Genomic DNA, 22,705 nt, shown 5'->3' on the forward strand with positions numbered 1-22,705 from the left:
CTGTGTCTTTTAATTGGAGCATTTAGTCCATTTACATTTAAGGTTAATATTGTTATGTGTGAACTTGATCCTGTCATTATGATATTAACTGGTTATTTTGCTCATTAGTTGATGCAGTTTCTTCCTAGCCTCGATGGTCTTTACATTTTGGCATGTTTTTGCAATGGCTGGTACCGGTTGTTCCTTTCCATGTTTAGGGCTTCCTTCAGGGTCTCTTGTAAGGCAGGCCTGGTGGTGACAAAATCTCTAAGCATTTGCTTATCTGTAAAGGATTTTATTTCTCCTTCACTGATGAAACTTAGTTTGGCTGGATATGAAATTCTGGGTTGAAAATTCTTTTCTTTAAGAACGTTGAATATTGGCCCCCACTCTCTTCTGGCTTGTAGAGTTTCTGCCGAGAGATCTGCTGTTAGTCTGATGGGCTTCCCTTTGTGGTAACCCGACCTTTCTCTCTGGCTGCCCTTAAGATTTTTTCCTTCATTTCAACTTTGGTGAATCTGGCAATTATGTGTCTTGGAGTTGCTCTTCTGGAGGAGTATCTTTGTGGCGTTCTCTGTATTTCCTGAATTTGAATGTTGGCCTGCCCTACTAGGTTGGGGAAGTTCTCCTGGATGATATCCTGAAGAGTGTTTTCCAACTTGGTTCCATTTTCCCCCTCACTTTCAGGCACCCCAATCAGACGTAGATTTGGTCTTTTTACATAATCCCATACTTCTTGCAGGCTTTGTTCATTTCTTTTTCTTCTTTTTTCTTTTGGTTTCTCTTCTCGCTTCATTTCATTCATTTGATCCTCAATCGCTGATACTCTTTCTTCCAGTTGATCGAGTCGGTTACTGAAGCTTGTGCATTTGTCACGTATTTCTCGTGTCATGGTTTTCATCTCTGTCATTTCGTTTATGATCTTCTCTGCATTAATTAGTCTAGCTGTCAATTCTTCCACTTTTTTTCAAGATTTTTAGTTTCTTTGCGCTGGGTACGTAATTCCTCCTTTAGCTCTGAGAAGTTTGATGGACTGAAGCCTTCTTCTCTCATCTCGTCAAAGTCATTCTCTGACCAGCTTTGATCCGTTGCTGGCGATGGGCTGCGCTCCTTTGCAGGGGGAGATGCGCTCTTATTTTTTGAATTTCCAGCTTTTCTGCCCTGCTTTTTCCCCATCTTTGTGGTTTTATCTGTCTCTGGTCTTTGATGATGGTGACGTACTGATGGGGTTTTGGTATAGGTGTCCTTCCTGTTTGATAGTTTTCCGTCTGACAGTCAGAAGGACTGTCTGTTGGTCTGTTGGAGATTGCTTGAGGTCCACTCCAGACCCTGTTTGCCTGGGTATCAGCAGCAGAGGTTGCCAAAGATAGAATATTGCTGAGCAGCGAGTGTACCTGTCTGATTCTTCCTTTGGAAGTTTCCTCTCAGGGATGACTCCACCCTGTGAGGTGTGGGGTGTCAGACTGCCCCTAGTGGGGGATGTCTCCTAGCTAGGCTACTCAGGGGTCAGGGACCCACCTGAGCAGGCAGTCTGTCCGTTCTCGGATCTCAACCTCCGCGTTGGGAGATCCACGGCTCTCCCCAAAGCTGTCAGACAGAGTCGTTCGCCTCTGCACCGCCCCCGCTGCTTTCCATATTGGACCTCAGCTGTGGGCTGTCCCCAGAGGTGGAGTCTACAGAGACAGGCAGGTTTCCTTGAGCTGCTGTGAGCTCCACCCAGTTCGAGCTTCCCAGCGGCTTTGTTTACCTACTTAAGCCTCAGCAATGGCGGGCGCCCCTCCCCCAGCCTCGCTGCTGCCTTGCGGATAGATCGCCGCAGACGGCTGTGTTAGCAGTGAGGGAGGCTCCGTGGGCGTAGGACCCTCCCGGCCAGGTGTGGGATATATTCTCCTGGTGTGCCTGTTTCCTTAAAGCGCAGTATTGGGGTGGGAGTTACGCGATTTTCCAGGTGTTATGTGTCTCAGTTCCCCTGGCTAGGAAAACGGATTTCCTTCCCCCTTGCGCTTCCAGGTGAGGCGATGCCTCGCCCTGCTTCAGCTCACGCTGGTCAGGCTGCAGCAGCTGACCAGCACCGATTGTCCGGCACTCCCTAGAGAGATGACCCCGGTACCTCAGTTGAAAATGCAGAAATCACCGGTCTTCTGTGTTACTCACGCTGGGAGTTGGAGACTGGAGCTGTTCCTATTCGGCCATCTTGCTCCGCCCCTCGAATTATATATATTAATATATACATACCATATAACTTGGTAGTGTTATCTATACAAATATAGTAGTTCATTAATATATTAAATACATAAAATATATTTATACAATATATAAAATATATCTATTAATGTATATTGTGTTTTATATATTTTATATTTGTATTTATATATAATATGTAATATAAATAATATAATATATTATATACATATATAAAATATATATTATGTATATATAAAATATATACTTATATACTATACATAATATACTATATTAACAATAAATAAATATATTTGTACAGATACTATACCACCAGGCTATATGGTACATATATTACATATATATAACATACATATTACATATATATATGTGTAAGCTGCTTCTGTTTATTTAAAATTGGCTGAAGTGCACATTGTTGTTCCTCCTAAGGGTTGTGGCTTTAGGAAAGACTAAGATTAAAGACACTTCAGGGTTCAGGAGTGGCAAAGGGAGTCCTTATTATCTCTGCATTTTCCAGTGTCTGTATTAATTTTGGATTAAGAGCTTGTGCTATACCTTAATCTAATATTAAGTAATTTGGGGGAAGAAACTGGCAGAAATACTGTAGAAAGAAAGGCGATAATTCTCACCTGAGTGTTTTTCCTGGAGGGGACGGTGATGTTGGAGTAAGAGCTGACAGAGGATGTGGTGTTCAGGTCATCAGTGCTGATGTTATCAAGTGTGTCACTGAGACCACTGCTCACTGAACTGCTGTCATCCCAGCTAAAGGCAAGACATGTAAGAGCAGTGAATCAAACACAGGATGCACAATGCAAGTCACCTACATTTCCACACAACCTTCACAATGTATTATTAAGACAATCTTTTTTTTTTAATCTTATGAAAAGTCATTTACTTCCCATTTTGGGAAAATCATATGTATATGAACAGAGGGTCTACCTGAGAAAAACCTTATCTGATATTTAGAAAGAATCAGTGTCTAGAGCAGCATCCACATTCCAGAAGAATGTGTATGGAATGAATGAAATCACTGATACAAGTACTGCATGATATCATGAAAGAATAATATTACAGCTGACTTTTTTATCACTAAAAATTGAACCAGGAATCGTAAAGCATGTACAAATTTATTCTTTGTTCTAAAAATCAAAAACCTGTGCTGTAGTCAGAATCAGAAAATCATTCATCATTATTCCTCCTAGCTTAGGAACTACTTTCAATCATTCACAGAGTCTTATTGGATGAGTCTCATTATTCTTTGATCACCAAGAATATTGAGATTCATTCAATCATAGCATCTCTCCTGCTATCCCTCACATTTCCATCCGTGTATCTGGCCTTCATGCTTTTGATCTTTCCCAATAAAACTTTTTCTGCTAACATGGAGTCACTGATTAAAAATTCACATCTGGCCATGTTACAACCTTGCTCAATATCCTTCAAAGATTTCTCCTTTCCCAAACAGTGGTTACTAAAATGAAATGCCCCTGTGCCACACAGTGCACAAGAAAATCGATCTGAAATATAAGAGAAATAGTTGAAATTCTGAATATAATCATGTATTACATATTGTACTAACTAACTGTATTGTTACATACTGTACTAACAACAGGGACATGTTTTGAGAAATGCATCATTAGGTGATTTTGTTCATGGTGAGAATGTCATAGAGTGTATTTATACAAACCTAGATGGTATAACTTAACTACACACCTAGGCTATGTGGTATAGCCTGTTGCTCCCAGGCTAGAAACGTGTACAGCATGTACTGAATACTGCAGGCAACTCTAACACAATGGTAAGTATTTGTGTAGCAAAACATATCTGAACAAAGAAAAGGTACAGGGAAAATACGTTATTATAATCTTATGGGACCTCAGTAATATATGTGGTCCTTCAATGACCAAATAACTGAAGTGTCATTCTGTGGCACATGACTACATATTTATTTTTAATCTAAAGAAGGATAAATTAAATAGGCTGTATTAATATCACATGGAGGATAACACAGGCACCTTCATTTAGTAAGTGCATTAGATCATGCAGAAATAATGTTGAATAAGCAGCATAAGCTGAAGGAAAATGAGAACTCCACAATGAAAAGGCGGACCACAGTTCTCTCACTTACTGGCTGGTTCTCAGGTTATTGTGATGTATAGTCTTTATTAGTAGCATGAGAATAAACTAATATAGTAAATTGGTACCAGGAGTGGAGCACGGCTGTAAAGATACCCTTACCTAGGCTCTCTCAAATTAATCCATGCACACTGAATAAACACATTATATACGGACAAAAGCTAAGTCTCATAAAATGGACACATGGATTAAAAAGGTGCCTGTAAATAATCTGTACATTGAAGAGAATATTCATCATGAAAGCACAAACTACAAAGAAATGGTGAACTGATACTTTATCTGGTCTTCTATACGTACTTTAAGAGCTACATCATAAGTCCAAAGTAATGGTAATGTATTTAGATCACATATGAAGTCAACTAAAATGTAATTATCAGAAAAAAAAGAAAATTAAATTTATAGAATTCTTGTTAAGACTGATTCCTCCCTAGGTGTATATTTTGCTTGAAGTTTTAGCTGCTGAGAGCATAATGCATCATAATTATCAATGACATAACTCAGATTATCAGTAACAATTATATTTTTAATAAGAGCAAAATGGTATCTTGCACTACTATAGCACATATCTGTCATCTGTAGTTGCTCAAATCTTTTAAAAATCTTCCCCACATCTTAATTTGATAAACTCTCATTCATGACTGACATGGTTTGACTGCTTTCACACCCAAATCTCCTCTTGAATTGTAGTTCCCATAATCTTCACGTGAGTTCTCATGAGATCTGATGATTTATAAGGGTTTCTTCCCCACTTATGCTCATTCTTCTCCTCCCTGCCACCATGTAAAAAAGGATGTGTTTGTTTCCCCTTCCACCATGATTATGTTTCCTGAGGACTCCCCAGCCATGCTGAACTGTGCATCAATTAAATCTCTTTTCTTTATAAATTACCCAGCTTTTCGTATGTCTTTATTATCAGCATGAGAATAAACTAATATAGTAAATTGGTACCAGGACTGGGGTATTGCTGTAAAGATACCCAAAAATGAGGAAGTAATTTTGCAACTGGGTAACAGGCAGAAGTTGGAACAACTTGGAGGTATCAGAAAAAGACAGGAAGATGTGGGAAAGTTTGAAACTTCCTAGAGACTTTTTGAATGGCTTTGACCAATATGCTGATAATGATATGGACAATGAAATCCAGGCTGAGGTGGTCTCAGATGGCAATGAGGAACTTGTTGGGAACTGGAGCAAAGGTGACTCTTGTTATGCTTTAGCAAAGAGACTGGTGGCATTTTGCCCCTACCCTAGAGATCTGTGGTACTTTGAACTTGAGAGAGATAATTTAGGGTATCTGGTGGAAGACATTTCTGAGCAGTAAAGTGTTCAAGATATGATTTGGGTGCTGTTAAAAGCATTCAGTTTTATGTATCCACAAAGATATGGTTTGGAACTGGAACTTATTTTTAAAGGGGAAGCAGAGCATAAAAGTTTTAAAAATTTGCAACCTGATGATGCAATAGAAAAGAAAAACTCATTTTGTTAGAAGAAATTCAAGTCTGCTGCAGAAATTTACATAAGTAACAATGAGCCCAATATTAATAAGACAACAGGGAAAATATCTCCAGGGCATGTCAGAGACTTTTGTGGCAACCCTACTCATTGCAGGCCCAGAATCCTAGGAGGGAAAAATTGTTTCATGGGCTGGGTCCAGGGCCCCCCTGCCATATGCACCATAGGGACTTGGTGCCCTGCAACCCAGCTGCTCCAGCTTTGGCTAACAGGGGCCAAGGTACAGCTAAGGCCATGGCTTCAGAAGAGGAAAGCCCCAAGCTCTGCCAGCTTCCACAGGGTGTTGAGCCTACATTTGCACAGTCAACAATTGAGGTCTGGAAACCTCTGCCTACATTCCAGAAGATATAAGGAAATGCTCAGATGTTCAGGCAGAAGTTTGCTGTAGGGGTGGAGCCCTCATGGTGAACCTCTGCTAGGTGGTGTGGAAGGGAAATGTGGGATCAGAGCCCCCACACAGAGTTCCCACTGGGGTACTGCCTAGTGGAGCTGTGAGATGAAGGCCACCATCCTCCAGGCCACATAATGGTAGATCCACCCACAGCTTGCACCCATGTCCCTGGAAAAGCTGCAGGCACTCAATACTAGCTTGTAAAAGCAGCCTAGAGGGGGTTCTGTACCATGCAAAGCCACAGAAGTGGAGCTGCCCAAAGCCGTGGGAGCCCACCTCATGCATCATCATGACCTAGGTGTGAGATATGAAATCAAAGGAGATAATTTTGAAATTTTAAGGTTTAATGACTGCCCTATTGGATTTTGGACTTCCGTGAGGTCTGTAGTCCCTTGGTTTTGGCCAATTTTTCCATTTGGAATGTGTATATTTACCCAATGACTGTACCCACTTTGTATCTAGGAAGTAGCTAACTTGCTTTCGAATTTACAGGCTCATAGGCAGAAGGGACTTGCCTTGTCTCGGATGAGACTTTGGACTTGGATTTTTGTGTTAATACTGAAATGTGTTAAGACTTTGTGGGGGACTGTTGGAAGGGCATGATTGCGTTTTGAATTGTGAGAACATGAGATTTGGGAGGGGTCAGAGGCAGAATTAAATAGTATGGCTGTGTCCCCACCCAAATCTCATCTTGACTGTAGTTCCCATAATCCTCATGTGTTGTGGGAGGGACCTGGTGGGAGGTAATTGAGTAATGGGGGCAGTTACTCTAATTGTGTTCTCGTGAGAGTGAGTTCTCATGGCATTTGATACTTTTATAAGGGGCTTTCCCCTCTTTTACTCATTATCTTTCCTGCTACCATGTGAAGGACATGTGTGCTTCCCCTTCCCCCATCATTATAACTTTCCTGTGGCCTCCCCAGTCATGTTGAACTGTGAGTAAATTAAACCTCTTTCTTTCATAAATTACCCAACCTGGGGTATGTCTTAATTAGTCGTTTAAGAACAGACTAATACAATGACCTTTACCACCCAAAAAGAGAATATAAAAAGCTCACATTCCCAGATTCTCTTATGAACACCTATAACATGCAGCACAGGGACTATCTATCATTTATAGCCAAGAGGTCACAAATGAGAAAAACTATCTTCTGGCAAGCAAGGTGGCAGAGTCATTTTCTTCTTTTCTATTATCTAGCAAATTATTCAATTATTTTCTATCAGCACGGGCAGATATCTGGCCTCTAATTTCAAGTGTCAGAGGTATCAGTTGAGATAACAGCAAAGCCCTAGGGCTATGATTCACTAATAGCCTGTAAAAAGGCTGGTTCTAATCATCCCAATAAATGAGAACCTTCTACTATAGTTTAAATCTTTAAATTAGTTTGCAACGTAGAACCCCAATAAATACATTTATAAATTTAAAAATATATATTTCTTTACTATATATGTATTTCTTTATATCTTTCTTATTATATTTGTATATGTTGAACAACACATACAGTATCTTTTCACAGGAATATGTGCATATAAATTATAAAAACACAAATATACACACTTTGATGACCATTGTCTAAAGCAAAGCTCAGACTCTTTGAAAAGACATATATTAAGAGAATGAGAAGGCAACCCACAAACTGGAATTTTTTTTTTTTTTCCCAAAAGACATATATTTTGGGTGAATAAAGCAACTGAAAACTTGTTTTTTCAATGTGATTATATAATTGTACATTCTTACCACAAGGAATGAGAATTTCAGTTACTCCATATCCTTGTCAATACTTGGTATTGTCAGTCTCTGTAAAAGCCTATCTAGTAGTATCTCCTTACCATTTTATTTTGCATTTCTCTGATGACTAATGATGTTAAACATTGTCACATGTATTTATTAGAAATTTGTATATATTTTTGGTGACATGTATGTTCAAATCCTTAGACCACATATTTATTGGGTTGTCTTAATATTATTGAGTTTTAATAGTTTTTCTAATTTTTTGGATTTTAGTGAATTTTATTTCATTCTACACGGCATTAACATAAACAAGAAGTGGTTCTTATAGTAGTATTGACTTAATGCCTATCCACCTGAGTTAATATTGTCAGTGAATGATATTGGATTAGTATTTTATTATTTTTATTTGTACAAATTTAAATATTACATGTATATAGTGCATAGTGATTTTGTTACATGTATATAATTGCGTAGTGATCAAGTAGGTGTTCATCACCTGAGTATAATAAATTTTAACTGTAGTCACTGTAGTCTGTTATCAAGCATTTAATTTATTTCTCTTAACTGTATGTTTATACCTTTTAACTCTCTTTTCTTCATCTTCCCTCCTACCCTCCATTCACCCTTTCCAGTCTCTGTTTCCTACCTACCTTTCCATTCGCCACCTCCATGTAATCAAGTTATTTAGCTCCCACATCTAAGTGAGAACATGTGATATATATCTATTTGTACTTAGATTATTTCACTCAAGATAATGAACTCCAGTTTCAGCCATGTTGCTGCAAATGACAGGATTTCATTCTTTTTAATGGCAGATAGTCTTCCAATTCTATGTAACCTATATACAGAAATGGAATATGTATAATGGAATGGAATATAAATATTAGAACATGTAGAAAACATTATATATATGTGTGTATATACATACGTGTATTACATATGTGTGTATATACATGTGTGTGTGTGTATATATATATGGCTTTATTTCTGAGCCTTCTATTCCATTCCATTTGTCTACAAATACCGTGGTGTTTTGGTTACTATAGCTTCCAGCTTTGTTCTTTTTCATATTTTTTTATTTGTACAAATTGATAAAATCCATGTGCAATTTTGTTACATGCATAGATTGCATAGTGGTTAAGTCAGGACCAGATTTGTTCTTTATGTTCAGATTTCCTTTGGCTATTTGGGCTCTATTTTCATTCCATAGAAATTTTAGGATTATTCTAATTCTATGAAATATGACATTGGTAATTTGTAGAAACTGCATTGAATGTGGAAATTGTTTTGGGAAGTATGGTCATTTTAATGATATTAATTCTTTTGATCCATAAACATGGGATGTTTTTCAGTTTGTTTGTTTAATCTTTAATTTCTTTCATCAGTATTTTGTAGTTTTTCATGTAGAGAACTTTTACTTCCTTGATTTAGTCCCAGGTATTTTAACTTTTTGTAACTAATTTAAATGGGATCACTTTCTTGATTTCTTTCTTAGCGATTTTATTATTGAGCTATGGAAATGTTACTGACTTTTGTATTTTGATTTTGTATCCTGAAACTTTACTGAATTAATTAATCAAATCTAAGAGGCTTTTGCTGGAGTTTTTAGTATTTTCTAGACACAAAACCATATCATCAGCAAAGAGGATTTCTTTCCAATTCAGATACTTTTTATTTCTTTTGTTTGTCTGATTGTTTTGGCTAGGACTTCTAGTACTATGTGGATACGAGTGGTGATAGTTTGCATCCTTGTCTTGTTCCAGTTCTTAGAGGAAAGCCTTTAAACTTTTTCCCATTCTGTATGATATTAGCTCTGAGTTTGTCACATATGGCCTTTATTATGTTGAGGTATGTTTCTTCTATGCCAAGTTTTAGAGTTTTTATCATGAAGAGATGCTGAATTTTATCAAAATTTTCTTCTGCATCTATTGAGATGATCATATATTCATTTGTCTTATACTCTGTGAAAATGTTTATCATATTTATTGATTTGTTTATGTTGAGTCATAGTTATATCCTTGATACAAACCCCACTGGATTGTGGTATATTATCTTTTTGATGTGCTGTTGGATTCGGTTTGCTAGTATTTTGTTGATGATTTTTGCATTGGTATTCATCATGGATATTGGCCTGTAGTTTTCTTTTTGTGGTGTCCTTGTCAGGTTTTGGTTTCAAGGTGACACTGGTCATGTAGAATGAGCCAGAGAGAATTCCTTCCTCTGAGTTTTTGGAATAGTGTCAAGAGGCCTGGTATTCTTCTTTGCATGATTGGTAGAATTAGGCTGTGATTTTATCTGGTCCGAGGCTTTAAAAAAGTTGGGAGACATTTTTATTACTGATTCAATTTTGCTACTCATTATTGATATGTTCAGGTTTTCTATTTCTTCCCGATTCAACAACTTGATAGGTTGTATGTTTCTAGGAATTTATCTATTTCTCTATATTTTCCATTTATCAGAATACAGTTGTTCATAATAGACTCTGATGATTATTTTTATTTCTGTGCTATCAGTTGTAACGTCTCCTTTATCATTTTTGATTGCGTTTATTTGGATATTCTGTTTCCTTGCTTAGTCTATCTAGTGGTTTATTAATTTTATTTATCTTTTTGAATAACCAAATTTTGGTTTTGTCCATCCTTTGTATTGTTTTAGTCTCTATTTGATTTAGTTCTTTTCTGATCTTTATTATTGCTTCTTTTCTGCTGATTTTGGGCTTGATTTGTTCTTGCTTTTCTAGCTTCTTCAGGCACATTGTTAGGTTGTTAATTTTTAAATATTTCTACTTTTTCAATGTAAGCATTTATTGCTATAAATTTCCCTCTTAGTACTGCCTTTGCTGTATCCCACTGGTTTTGATATGTTGTGTTTCAACTTTTATTTGTTGCAAGAATGTTTTGATTTTCAGCTTAATTTCCTTATTGTCCCGGTGATCAACCAGGAACATGTTGTTTAATCTGCATGTATTTGTATAGTTTCCAATATTATTCTTGGTATTGATTTCTAGTATTATTCCACAGTGGTCTGAGAAGATACGTGATATGATTTCAACTTTTAAAAAATTGTTGAGACCTGATTTGTGACTTCATATATGGTGGTCTATCTTGGAGAGTGTTTCATGTGCTGATGACAAAAATTTCACGTTGCAGTGGTTGGACGGAATGTTTTGTAAATGTCTGTTAGGTCCATTCGGTCTAAAATCTAGTTTAAATAAAAAATTTATTGGTTGATTTTTGGTCTAGATTATCTGTCTAATACTGAGAGTGGAGTGTTAAAGTTCTTCACTATTATTGTATTGCAGTCTGTTTCTCTCTTTAGGTCTGATACTTGCTTTGTGGATCTGAGTTCTCTAGTGTTGAATGCATATACATTTAGAGCTGTTATGTCCTATCGCTGGGTTAATCTCATCCTTATATAAAAACATCCTTTGTCTTTTTTATTTTACTCTTTTTGACTTAAAGTCTGTTTGATCTAATGTAAGCATAGCTACTCCTGCTCACTATTGATTTCCACTTGCAAGGAATATCTTTTACCATTCTTTTACTTTCAGCCTATGTATGTCTTGACTGGTAAGGTAAGTTTCTTGTAATCTGCAAATAGGTGGATCATACAGTTTTATCCATTCAGGTATTTCATAACGTTTAGGTGGAGAATTTAATTCATTTACATTCAAAGTGATTATTAATATGTGAGGCTTGCTGTTATATTGTTGTTTATTGGTTGTCTTATATATTTTTGTTCCTTTCTTTTTCCCTTACTGTTTGTCATTGTGGTTAGATTTCTCTGGTGGTGACATTTGATACCTTTCTTTAGTTGCTTACAAGGGAGTTTTATACTTTCATGTATTTTCATGATGATAAATGTCATCCTTTCACTACCAGGTTCCAGACCTCCATTGAGCATTTATTGTAGGTCCAGTCTAGTAGTAACAAATTACCTCAGCATTTTCTTGTCTGAGAAAGATTTTATTTCTCCTTCATTTATGAAGGATAATTTTGTGGGCTGTAGTATTTTAGGCTGACAGTTTTTTGTTTATTTTTTTTCTTTAAGCACTTTGAATATATCATCCTATTCTTTCTGGCCTGTAAAGTGTCTGCCAGAAATCTGCTGTCACTTTTACTTTATAGGTTATCATACACTTTTCTCTTGCTGTTTTTAGAATTTATTCCTTATCTTTGACTTTAAACAGCCTTATAAAAAAATAAATAAAAAAAATAAACAGCCTTATTATAATGTACTGTGTATAAGACCTTTTTGCATTTTATCTGCCTGGGGACCATTGAGCTTCCTGCATTCCAAATATCTAAAACTCTTGCTAGACTTCAGAAGTTTTCATATATTATTTAATTAAGTGGGTTTTCTACTCTTTTCTTGGTCTTTTCACTCTCAGGGATATCTATAATTCATATATTTGGTCACTTTAATGTTATCCCAAATGTGATGAAAGATTTGATTATTCTCTTTTAATTTTGTCTGACTAGATTATTTCAGAAGACCGGTTTTTACCTTCTGAGATTCTTTCTTCTGGTTGATGGAGGATATTGTTGAAGTTTTCGAGTGTATTTTGCATTTTCTTCAATAAATCCTTCAGTTCCATTAGTTTTTTCAGTTCCACTTTTATTAGCTTTTTTAAATCTGTTTTGTGAATTTCTCAAATGAGAAATTCATATTCTAAATTGTTTTTCTGATTTCTTTGTATTTTTTTGGAATTTTCTGGTATCTCAATGAGCTTCTTTAAAATCAATATTCTGAATTCTTAATCTGCAATTTCAAAAATTTCCTTTTGATAAGATCTCTTGCTGGAGAATTATTGTGTTCCTTCAGAAGTGTCATATTTCCTTATTTTTTCGTGTTTCCTGTGTTCTTATGTTTATATCTGCATATATTTTTTAACAGTCACTTCTTCTTGTATCTGAATTCACTTTCATAGGGGAAATTTTTTTCCTTCAGATATACCTGTGATATTGTTTGGATAGGGTGATGTGACTTTGATTATGGGTGTGTGCAGTAATGTAGTCTCTCTATGATTTATTGGGCTACAAACAGTGTCAGTGACATTTGTGATTTCCTTGGTAGGTTAGGGAGTGGTTATTAATGGAGGCTGTGATGAAGTTGTGCTGAGGACTGGAATGTCAGGTGGGCCAGTCTTCAGGCCTCAGTGGTAGCAGAGGTGGGCTGACTACATGCCTATCTTTGTTCCCTAGAATAGTGTACAATGGTACCTCTGTTGGCAGTTACCAGTGGGCTGATTTTTGAACCTCCAGGTGGCTTGCCTGGATGCTGGTAGCTGCAGCAGTGCGTCAGGCGTGAGGAGTTTCTCTGGCTTCTGGGCAGTTGTCATGATGTGGTTGATAGAAGAGGCAGTAGTGAAGTAACCTACTGGAACCCAAACAGTCCATGCTGGTGTTGGCAGTGACTGCCTTTTGCATTTCCATTTGAATTATAGAAATAGCTTGTCAACTTCTACAGAACATCTTCTAGTGTTTTGATCAGCATTATATTGAATCTACTGATTAATTTGGGAAATACTGATATTTTAACAATACTGTCTCTCAATCCACAAATAAGTATCCCTTCACAAATTAAAGATATTGGTCTTCTTTAATTTATTTCAGCAATGGTCTATAATTCCTGGTATAGGAGATTTCATTTTATAAATTCCTAAACACTTCATGGTTCAACATTTTGATGTTATTGTAAATGGTATAAATTTTCATATTTCAAATATTTTTTGTTAGTAGGTAAATAGAATTGAATTTTGAATCTTGGCTTTTTATGGTATGATCTTGCTAAATTCACTAATTAGTTCTAGTTGTTTTATTGATATTTTTGACATTTCTTTATACACGTTCATGTCAACTATGGAAAAAGGCAATTATACTTTTTCTTTTCTTTTCTTTTCTTTTTTTGTTTTGAGACGGAGTCTTGCTCTGCCGCCCAGGCTGGAGTGCAGTGGCCGGCTCTCAGCTCACTGCAAGCTCCGCCTCCCGGGTTCACGCCATTCTCCTGTCTCAGCCTCCCGAGTACCTGGGACTACAGGCGCCCGCCTCGTCGCCCGGCTAGTTTTTTGTATTTTTTAGTAGAGACAGGGTTTCACCGTGTTAGCCAGGATGGTCTCCATCTCCTGACCTCATGATCCGCCCGTCTCGGCCTCCCAAAGTGCTGGGATTACAGGCTTGAGCCACCGCGCCTGGCCCTTTTTCTTTTCTAATCTGTATGTTCTCTACAATACATTTAAATATATTAATGCATCAATAAGATGAAAGTCTTTTATTCATAGCTAACAGATATTTTTTCCTCTGTGATAATATGGGACTAATATTTAAGTCTAGGAAAAATAACTTCAGAAAATGAATTATAAAGGAAACAGAAGAAACAATAGAAACCTAGATTAGATTATTAACTAAATATTTGTTAGAAATTTTGAATATCATAAAATATAAAATTAGGATTTATATCATATTCCAAATTCAATTCCAATGACTTCAGAATGAGTAAAAGAAGAGAACTATTTCATTAAATATATGTTTTGGTTCTCAGGACAAGAATTTTCAAATCACAAAGCAATAAAAAAGATAAAGATACCAACTTGATGAAGAAACTTTTTTTTTTTTACATTTTGTAAACATTATCTGAAAGAAAAATCATAAAATGCAGAAAAAGTTTGCTAAAATATGATACAAACGCCTTAAAATTCTTACTAACTGAACCTCAAACAAACCAGTAAGAATAATACTAACTTGTCCATAGAAAAGTAGACAAATAATTTTATTAGAAAATTCGCCAATAAAACTGTCAAATATCCCAAAAGCATATAAGGAAACTGAGCTTCATTAATAATTAAAGGTGTTAGACAATAAAGAAGTAATACAGAGAGTGTCCTTACTAGTGACTAGATACCATTCTAAGCATTTTCTATAGTAATTCAGTGAATTCTCACAGCAACCCTGTATGATTGGTACAATTATCCTCACTTTATAGATTAGGAGAGTGAGGCACCACGAGATTAAATAGCTCACCTAAATTCTCATTTGTAGTAATGAAGATGGATTTTGAACCTAATATTTCTGGCTGTATAGCAGAGTCATTTAACCACAATAATAAAATGCTAATAATGATATACCATTTTTGTCTCATCAAATTAGCAAAGAATATTTTATGTATTATCATTAATGTTGTCAGTTGGTATAAGAAAGACACATTTATTTCATACTGTCATAAATGTATATTGGTAAAAAAAATTTTGAGATTATTTGGCCATATGAAATATTTTAAAATTATTTGAATGTTTGACCTAGTGATACCATTTCTAGGAATCTATACTAAATAAACACTCAGCATTGTGAACAAAAACTCATTTAGAAAGATATTGATCCCAGCATACATATTTTCTTAACAATTAAAATACATGAGCCATTGATACATGAAACAACACAGATGAATTTCAAGCACGTTAAGTTAAAGATGCCAGATTCAAAAGGCCACATAATGTATGGTTTTATTTATGCAAAATTTAAGAAAAGAAAAACAGTTTAGAGGTTTAGGACAGATCAGTGGTCAGGAAGACTTGTGGTAGTAGCTGCATGGGCTGATGCATATGTCAAAATTCAGAACTGAACAATAATAAAACACAAATTTTACATGATATTAAGTAATTAAAAATGTAGCTAGCGAAACTGTTGGAAAATTATTGTTTGGATACACATAGGTTAATTAATGATTCCAAGAAGAAAATAATTGTTGAGGCATGCCTTTTAGTATTTAGATTTTTAATATTCTGTAACCCGATAGGGCCAATCTTAGTTAACTTATAGTTCTGGATTCACTCCTGGATTCACAGTTAGAGGCAGGCTTGTTTGAAAACAAATGTGTTATAGATTCAAGGTCTTTTGTCTTCTTTTTATGATGAGGGATTCTGAAATATTAACTAAACAACTATTAAAATGAAATTCTGAAGATTTAAAATTGATTTGAGGAAAACGTCATTTGTACGTAATTTTTCAGCACACACCTCTTTTTTGACGTAATAGCACTTCATGTAGCAGGTATTCAAGTCATGCTCTTTGATATTTCATGTTACTGGGGCTCAACTGTCCTACTTATACATGTACATGTACATGTAAAACAGATATTTTGTTTACATAAACAACCAATTGTTATACTTCAGGCATTTAATAGTAACCTCAATCTCAATCAGCTAGGCTGAATCAGCTAGGCTATTCAAATTTTTCGTTAATCGAAGAAACACGCTTACTACTGAATCTTCTAGATGTACTCTGCTAATTCAACTACAATCTTAAGAATACTGTTTACCAAGGTCATATTATTTTTGATTTCCATAAAAACACCTTCTCACCTCTAACCTTTTAATGATGTATTTTTTTGTTTGTGTTATTAAAAGCAAAAATATAAGAAATCCATGGATATCGTCTGGCTCTGTGTCCCTACCCAAATCTCATCTTGAATTGTATTCCCATAATTCCCACGTGTTGTGGGAGGGACCTGGTTGGAGATCATTTGAATCATGGGGGCGGTATCACCTATACTGTCCTAGTGGTAGTGAATAAGTCCCACAAGATCTGATGGTTTTATCAGGGGTTTCTGCTTTTGCATCTTCTTCATTTTCTCTTGCTGCCACCACGTAAGAAATGCCTTTTACCTCCTACCATGATTGTGAAGCCTCCCTAGCCATGTGGAACTGTAAGTCCAATTAAACCTTTTGTTCTTTCCAGTCTTGGATACATCTTTACCAACAGTGTGAAAACGGACTAACAAAGTAAGTTGGTACCAGTAGAGTAGGGCATTGCTGAAAAGATACCAAAAAATGTGGAAGTGACTTTGGGACTGGGTTTCAGGCAGAGGTTGGAACAATTTGGAGGGCTCAGAACAAGACAGGAAAATATGGGAAAGTTTGGAGTAGAGACTTGTTGAATGGCTTTGACAAAAATTTTTATAGTGATATAAACAATAAAGTCCAGGCTGAGGTGGTCTCGGAGATGAGGAACTTGTTGGGAACCGGAGCAAAGGCGACTCTTGTTATGTTTTAGCAAAGAGACTGGTGGCATTTTGCCCCCGCCCTAGAGATTTGTGGAACTCTGAACTTGAGAGAGATGATTTAGGGTATCTGGCAGAAGAAATTTCTAAGCAGCAAAGCATTCAAGAGGTGACTTGGGTGTTGTTAAAACATTGCATTTTAAAAGGGAAACAGCATAAAAGTTCAGAAAATTTACAGCCTGATGATGCAGTAGGAAAGAAAAACCCATTTTTTGAGGAGAAATTCAAGTGGGTTGCAGAAATCTGCATAAGTAACAAGGAACCAAGGTTAATCCCCAAGACAATGGGGAAAATGTCACCAGGGCATGTCACAGGTCTTCATGGCAGCACTGCCCTTCACCGACCCAGAAGCCTAGGAGGAAAAAATGATTTTGTGGGCCAGGCCCAGGGTGCCCTTGCTGTGTGTAACCCCTAGGGACTTGGTGCCCTGTGTCTCCAGTCATTGCTAAAAGGGACCAAGGTTCAGCTCAGCCCATGGTTTCTGATGGTGCAAGCCCCAGACCTTGGCAGCTTCCACGTGGTGTAGAGCCTGCAGGTGCACTGAAGTCAAGAATCGAGGTTTGGGAACCTCCACCTAGATTTCAGAAGATGTATGGAAATGCCTGGACGCCCAGGAAAAAGTGTGCTGCAGGGGCGGGGCCCTCATGAAGAATCTCTGCCAGGGCAGTGCAGAGGGAAATTTGGGGTCAGAGCCCCCACAGAGTCCCTGCTGGGGCACGGCTCAGTGGAGCTGTGAGAAGAGGGCCATCATCCTCCAAACCCCAGAATGGTAGGTCCACCAACAGCCTGCACCTTGTTGCTGGAAAAGACACAGACACTCAACACCACCCTGTGAAAGCAGCCAGGAGGGGTGCTACACCCTGCAAAGTCACAGGGGCAGAGCTGCCAAAGATCACGGGAACCTATCTCTTGCATCAGCATGTCCTGGATGTGAGACATGGAGTCAAAAGAGATCATTGTGGAACAATTTGGAGGGCTCAGAACAAGACAGGAAAATGTGGGAAAGTTTGGAGTAGAGACTTGTTGAATGGCTTTGACAAAAATTTGTATAGTGATATAAACAATAAAGTCCAGGCAGAGGTGGTCTTTAAAATTTGACTGCCCAGCTGGATTTCGGACTTGCATGCCCTATAACCCATTTATTTTGGCCAATTTCTCCCATTTGGAACAGCTGTGTTTACCCAATATCTGCACTCCCATTGTATCTAGGAAGTAACTAGCTTGCTTTTGATTTTACAGGCTCATAGGTGGAAGGGACTTTCCTTGTCTCAGATGAGACTATGGACTGTAACCTTAGATATTCATGAGACCATTTCGTGAAAACTTGTGGGTACACTTCTTGTTTACAGAGGAAAACTAGGAAACACTTAACAAAATAAAAGGACCACTTTTAAAACATCCTATTGCATTTCAGTATAACTTCCCCCCATTTGTATGGTAATTTAAATAATACCAAGAAAGAGATATACTTTTTAAATATTATATAAAATATTTTCATATTATTAGGCACAATAATCTTTGCAATAATAATTTAAAACACCAAGAATTAACTGTTAGGCTTTGGGTTTTAGTATCAAAATGCTAAGTCAATTATTTTCTCCTGAAAACTAAATGATCACAAAACCACTTAGCCCTATATCAGACCTCTTATATCAGCAAACATAGTGCACTGCCTGTCAAGTTTGAGCACTGCAACCACTGAAGTGTAAATTCTGTATTACTTCAGGGTCATTGATAGAAAGCAATAAAATGTATTTTAAGGAAGATTTATTCAGCACTTCCTGGGAAAATGTTTTATTACCATGAAGAAAAGCACAAGTCATTAAAAGAGGTTTTGAATCAGAAAAACCTAAGTCTATATAAACACCGATAAACTAAAATGATTTTATGTTAAATACTTTCCTCTTGACCTATAAAATGTATATGTACATGACTTTTACAGTGGTTTAAAAAAGATTCCTTTCACCTTCTAAGGTATGTCATCCTGTCACTGCTCATTAACTGTGCAACCTGTTGGAGCTTGAATAACTGGTCTAGAATCCAGTTAAAATGTCATTCCCTTTATGAATCTTTCCATGATTTTCAAGGACACTTTACCTCTTCCACATCTGTGTTTACTTCTAGCGTGCTTCCACTCTGTAATTTATGTACATTCTGAGTTGTTTCACTTTGTGGTTTAGGGTAGGGGAAGCAGATTCTCTTTCAGAGTCTCACTGCCCAAGATTGGCATTTGACTAAATGTAGTGACTCCATGTTTATGGAATAAATCAATAATGAATCCAGGCTTACATAATCACAAACCATAGTCATTACCTATGATTCATTCTCTCATTCTAACACTCCAAATTGCAAATTCTTACAAATTGTGGCAAAAACCAAGGGGATTAAGTGAGAAGAAAACTCCAGAGAGGGACTAGAAGATTTGGGTGAATAAAGAACTGCTTCTTTGAGGAGATAATTTTAGATAGCTATTAAGCAGGCAAATGAAGACTAAACATTAGGGGAAAGAGCGATAAAGAAAAATAAGAAATATTTGTAAATATTGTCAAAAAATGTATTTCACATTTATTATAAAAATAAGTGTAAAAACCTGGAAGTAACAAAAATCAAGAACCAATGGTTCAAGTACAGCAGGCAAAATAAAATACATAGTTCTAAGGCTGAAAAGGTGAGCAGGGCAGCCCTTAAAGGATTTTATATACAGTGCTAAGAAATTAGAGTATCTTAGAAGTGCAATAGTATTGAGCAGTAAAATGACATAAGCAGATATGTTTTAAAAACACTTGAGTGCTATAAATATATTAAAGGTAGAGTGCAAGAGGGGAGCTTAATGAATTACTGTGACGTTCTTCAGTTTTTGATGGGGAGTTGCAAGTAAATCAAAAGAAGGGAGTTTCAAGATACATTTTGCAGTAAAAATGATAGGATTTGCGGTTGACTAGAAAGTGATGAAAGAAAAAAGACTCTAGGTCTCTTGTATGCTTTCCTACAATATAGGCATAAAACAATTTTGGGGAAAGTGTAGGAAAAAAGAATCAATTGAGAGGACTCAAAGCATCATTTCAATCTTATCTTCTGTTTGTACCAAGTACCATTATTTTCATATATCAAGGGAAGTCTATATGAGGTTACTATATCGCAGCCTAAGACTTGATAGTCTATAGCCTACAAACTTCTTGATAAACTAGAAATTCATATAAACATAAGGTTAAAGTCTTTCCATTCTTATTATTTTTAGTATGCGCTTAAAGTTCTGATTTTATCCATGAAATATTCATAGAGACTAACATTAATACCATACAGGTTTTGAGTAAAGAGAACAACCAATAAACTTTATACACTGACCTTTTTATTTCCTTTTATTTTCTCTAGAATATAAATAATGAAGATTTACAGCTATTCTACTGTGGCATCAGAAAGGGCTAGGTGAACAAAAAATGGAAAGCTCTTGTTCTTTATAAAAGGAAGCCCTAGGTAGACTTAGTTAAATGTAGTAAGTGATATTAGTTTAAAAGGGATTTATGCAGTCAGGCAGAAGTTTATATTTTAATGATATCTGAAGGAGAGTAGAAACATCTGTTTTTTTTTAAATGGGCTGAAATCACAAAGGAGATAAAGTAATTTTATTAAAATTTCTTTTGTTTAAACACATTACTTGAATAATCCTCACGATGGTTTTGGTAGTTTAAGTCAATGCTCATTTTAAAGATGCTGTTATATAGTTGAAATAGGTACAAGTTGATTTAAAAGTCTTCTATTTGTGGTAACTTTAGAATATAACATATGACACACATGAAAGTTAACTCCAGGATTCATTGAAGACCATTTGGTATCTTTTTCCATCTTATATAAATTTAAAAACCAATATATGCTCACTGTGGAAGACTGGGCAGTGCAGAAACACATAAAAGGAACAAAGTAAATGATCTGTAATCTCACCTAGAAATAACCACCATTAGCATTTTGATGATTTCTGTCTAGTCATTTTTAGGAAGTATTATACACACACATAAAAATTTACCTAGTTAACACTCTGCTGATTATAGTATCTGTACATTATTTGTTCACTTTATATTGCCTTATAATTATTTTAATGCTCTTAAATTATTTTCTAACTCATTATTTATAACAATGATATAATTATATCATATGGACTATTATATATTTAACAATTTGTATTTTATGATGCATAAAGCATTTTACAATTTTCTAACCATTATAAATAACACTGCAATGAATAACTTTGTACATATATATTAATATTACATTTAGAATTATTGTCTTAGGATAAATATACAAAAAGAGAATTACTGATTCACAGGATTTGGACATTTGAAACACTGCAGGTGCAACTCAGTAACTGAAGAAACAATATCACTTCAATTCCTGTCACCCATATGACAGTGCCAGTATTATAAAGAAAAAAACCCTGGATACTTTCAGGTATTGTGGTTTCCTTTAGTAATTCAAAAGTTTTGACATGTAAAAATAGTTACTAATTATATTAATTGTTTTAAGTTACATTTGTCAAATTGTGAGACTGAGTTTTTCTATAACTTACTTAGCTAATTTTATTTCCAGACATTGTCAATGTCCTTTGTGTATTTTTGCAACTGAGCTTAAATAATCCATTTGTATTACATTTTTAAATGTTAAAAAACAGTTTCAAATATTTCCCAAATCTGTTTTGTTTTTCCTTTTAATTAATGATATTTTTATGTATAAGTTTCAAAAATGTTTCAGTCAACTCTATAAATATTTCATATTTTCTCCTGTAATATTTTCTCCCAGAAAATTTTATGATATAATTTGATTTATCCTCCTCTTCCTTCTTTTATATTCCATTTTTATGGTAAGGTGAGAAATGTGAGAATCCTTTTTTATACAACTATTTCTTTTCTATTTATTACTGTGATTTACTTATCAAGTCTTAACATTTTTAGTGATTACCAAATGTTTTCCACTGGCCTATTTGTTGATGTTTTATAGTAATATCATGATGTTTTAAATATTACAGTGTGTGGAAAAGTTATTTTTAAAGACAGACAACAACTTAAAATGTGTACATTTAACTAGAAATTTAAGCCTTTTGAAAATGTTTTTATACTTATATTTTTAATTTAAAAAAATTACAAAACTTAGCTGTTTTTCTAAAGAATCATTACCATGAATAGTTTTATTCATTTATTAGTGCATCAAACATTTATTTAGTGACATTATTATGGCAGAATAAGAATATAGAATCAGTAAGATGCTACAGAGACACAACTTTTACCTTAACTTAGAAAATGTGTAGTCTTCACTTTTGAGAATGTACAGGCTATTTTTTGGATATCTGAGAATTTAGTTATAGGCATTCTGCTTAGTAAATAGCAATCACAGCTATTAAGTCTGAGCTAAATTGTCTCTCCTTTTAAAAACCTTCTTTCTTCCTTGAAATATCTTCAGCATCAGCTTTCTCTTTCGGAGGAACAGAAGTTCCCAAATTACTATAATTTTAAGGTTAAGTGAAAAGGGAAACATTATATAAAAACAAAAAATCTTAGATAAAGCTCAACAACTTAGTTACAGAGGTAACTGTGAACAAGGTTGAAAACAGAAATCTGTTATGTTTTATCTCATTTGAAATAGCTACGTTAAAGTATTAATTCAATAAAATATTTCTTATATTTAAAAGGGAAATATTATCATGATTAAGTATG

General features: G+C 35.5%; 1 protein-coding gene across 9 annotated transcripts in view; it reads right to left on the reverse strand.

The window, feature by feature from the left end:
- The window catches only part of NAV3 (neuron navigator 3), a 931,619-nt gene that overhangs the window by 105,322 nt on the left and 803,592 nt on the right, over positions 1 to 22,705 (reverse strand). For all 9 annotated transcript variants that reach the window (XM_033221189.1, XM_033221191.1, XM_033221190.1 and 6 more), the window contains one exon: positions 2,811 to 2,943. In XM_033221189.1, coding sequence (XP_033077080.1) covers positions 2,811 to 2,943 — 133 coding nt within the window. The remainder of the gene's footprint in view (positions 1 to 2,810; positions 2,944 to 22,705) is intronic.

This window comes from Trachypithecus francoisi, unplaced genomic scaffold (assembly GCF_009764315.1).
Source record: "Trachypithecus francoisi isolate TF-2019V2 unplaced genomic scaffold, Tfra_2.0 Lachesis_group11, whole genome shotgun sequence".
NCBI lineage: Eukaryota > Metazoa > Chordata > Mammalia > Primates > Cercopithecidae > Trachypithecus > Trachypithecus francoisi.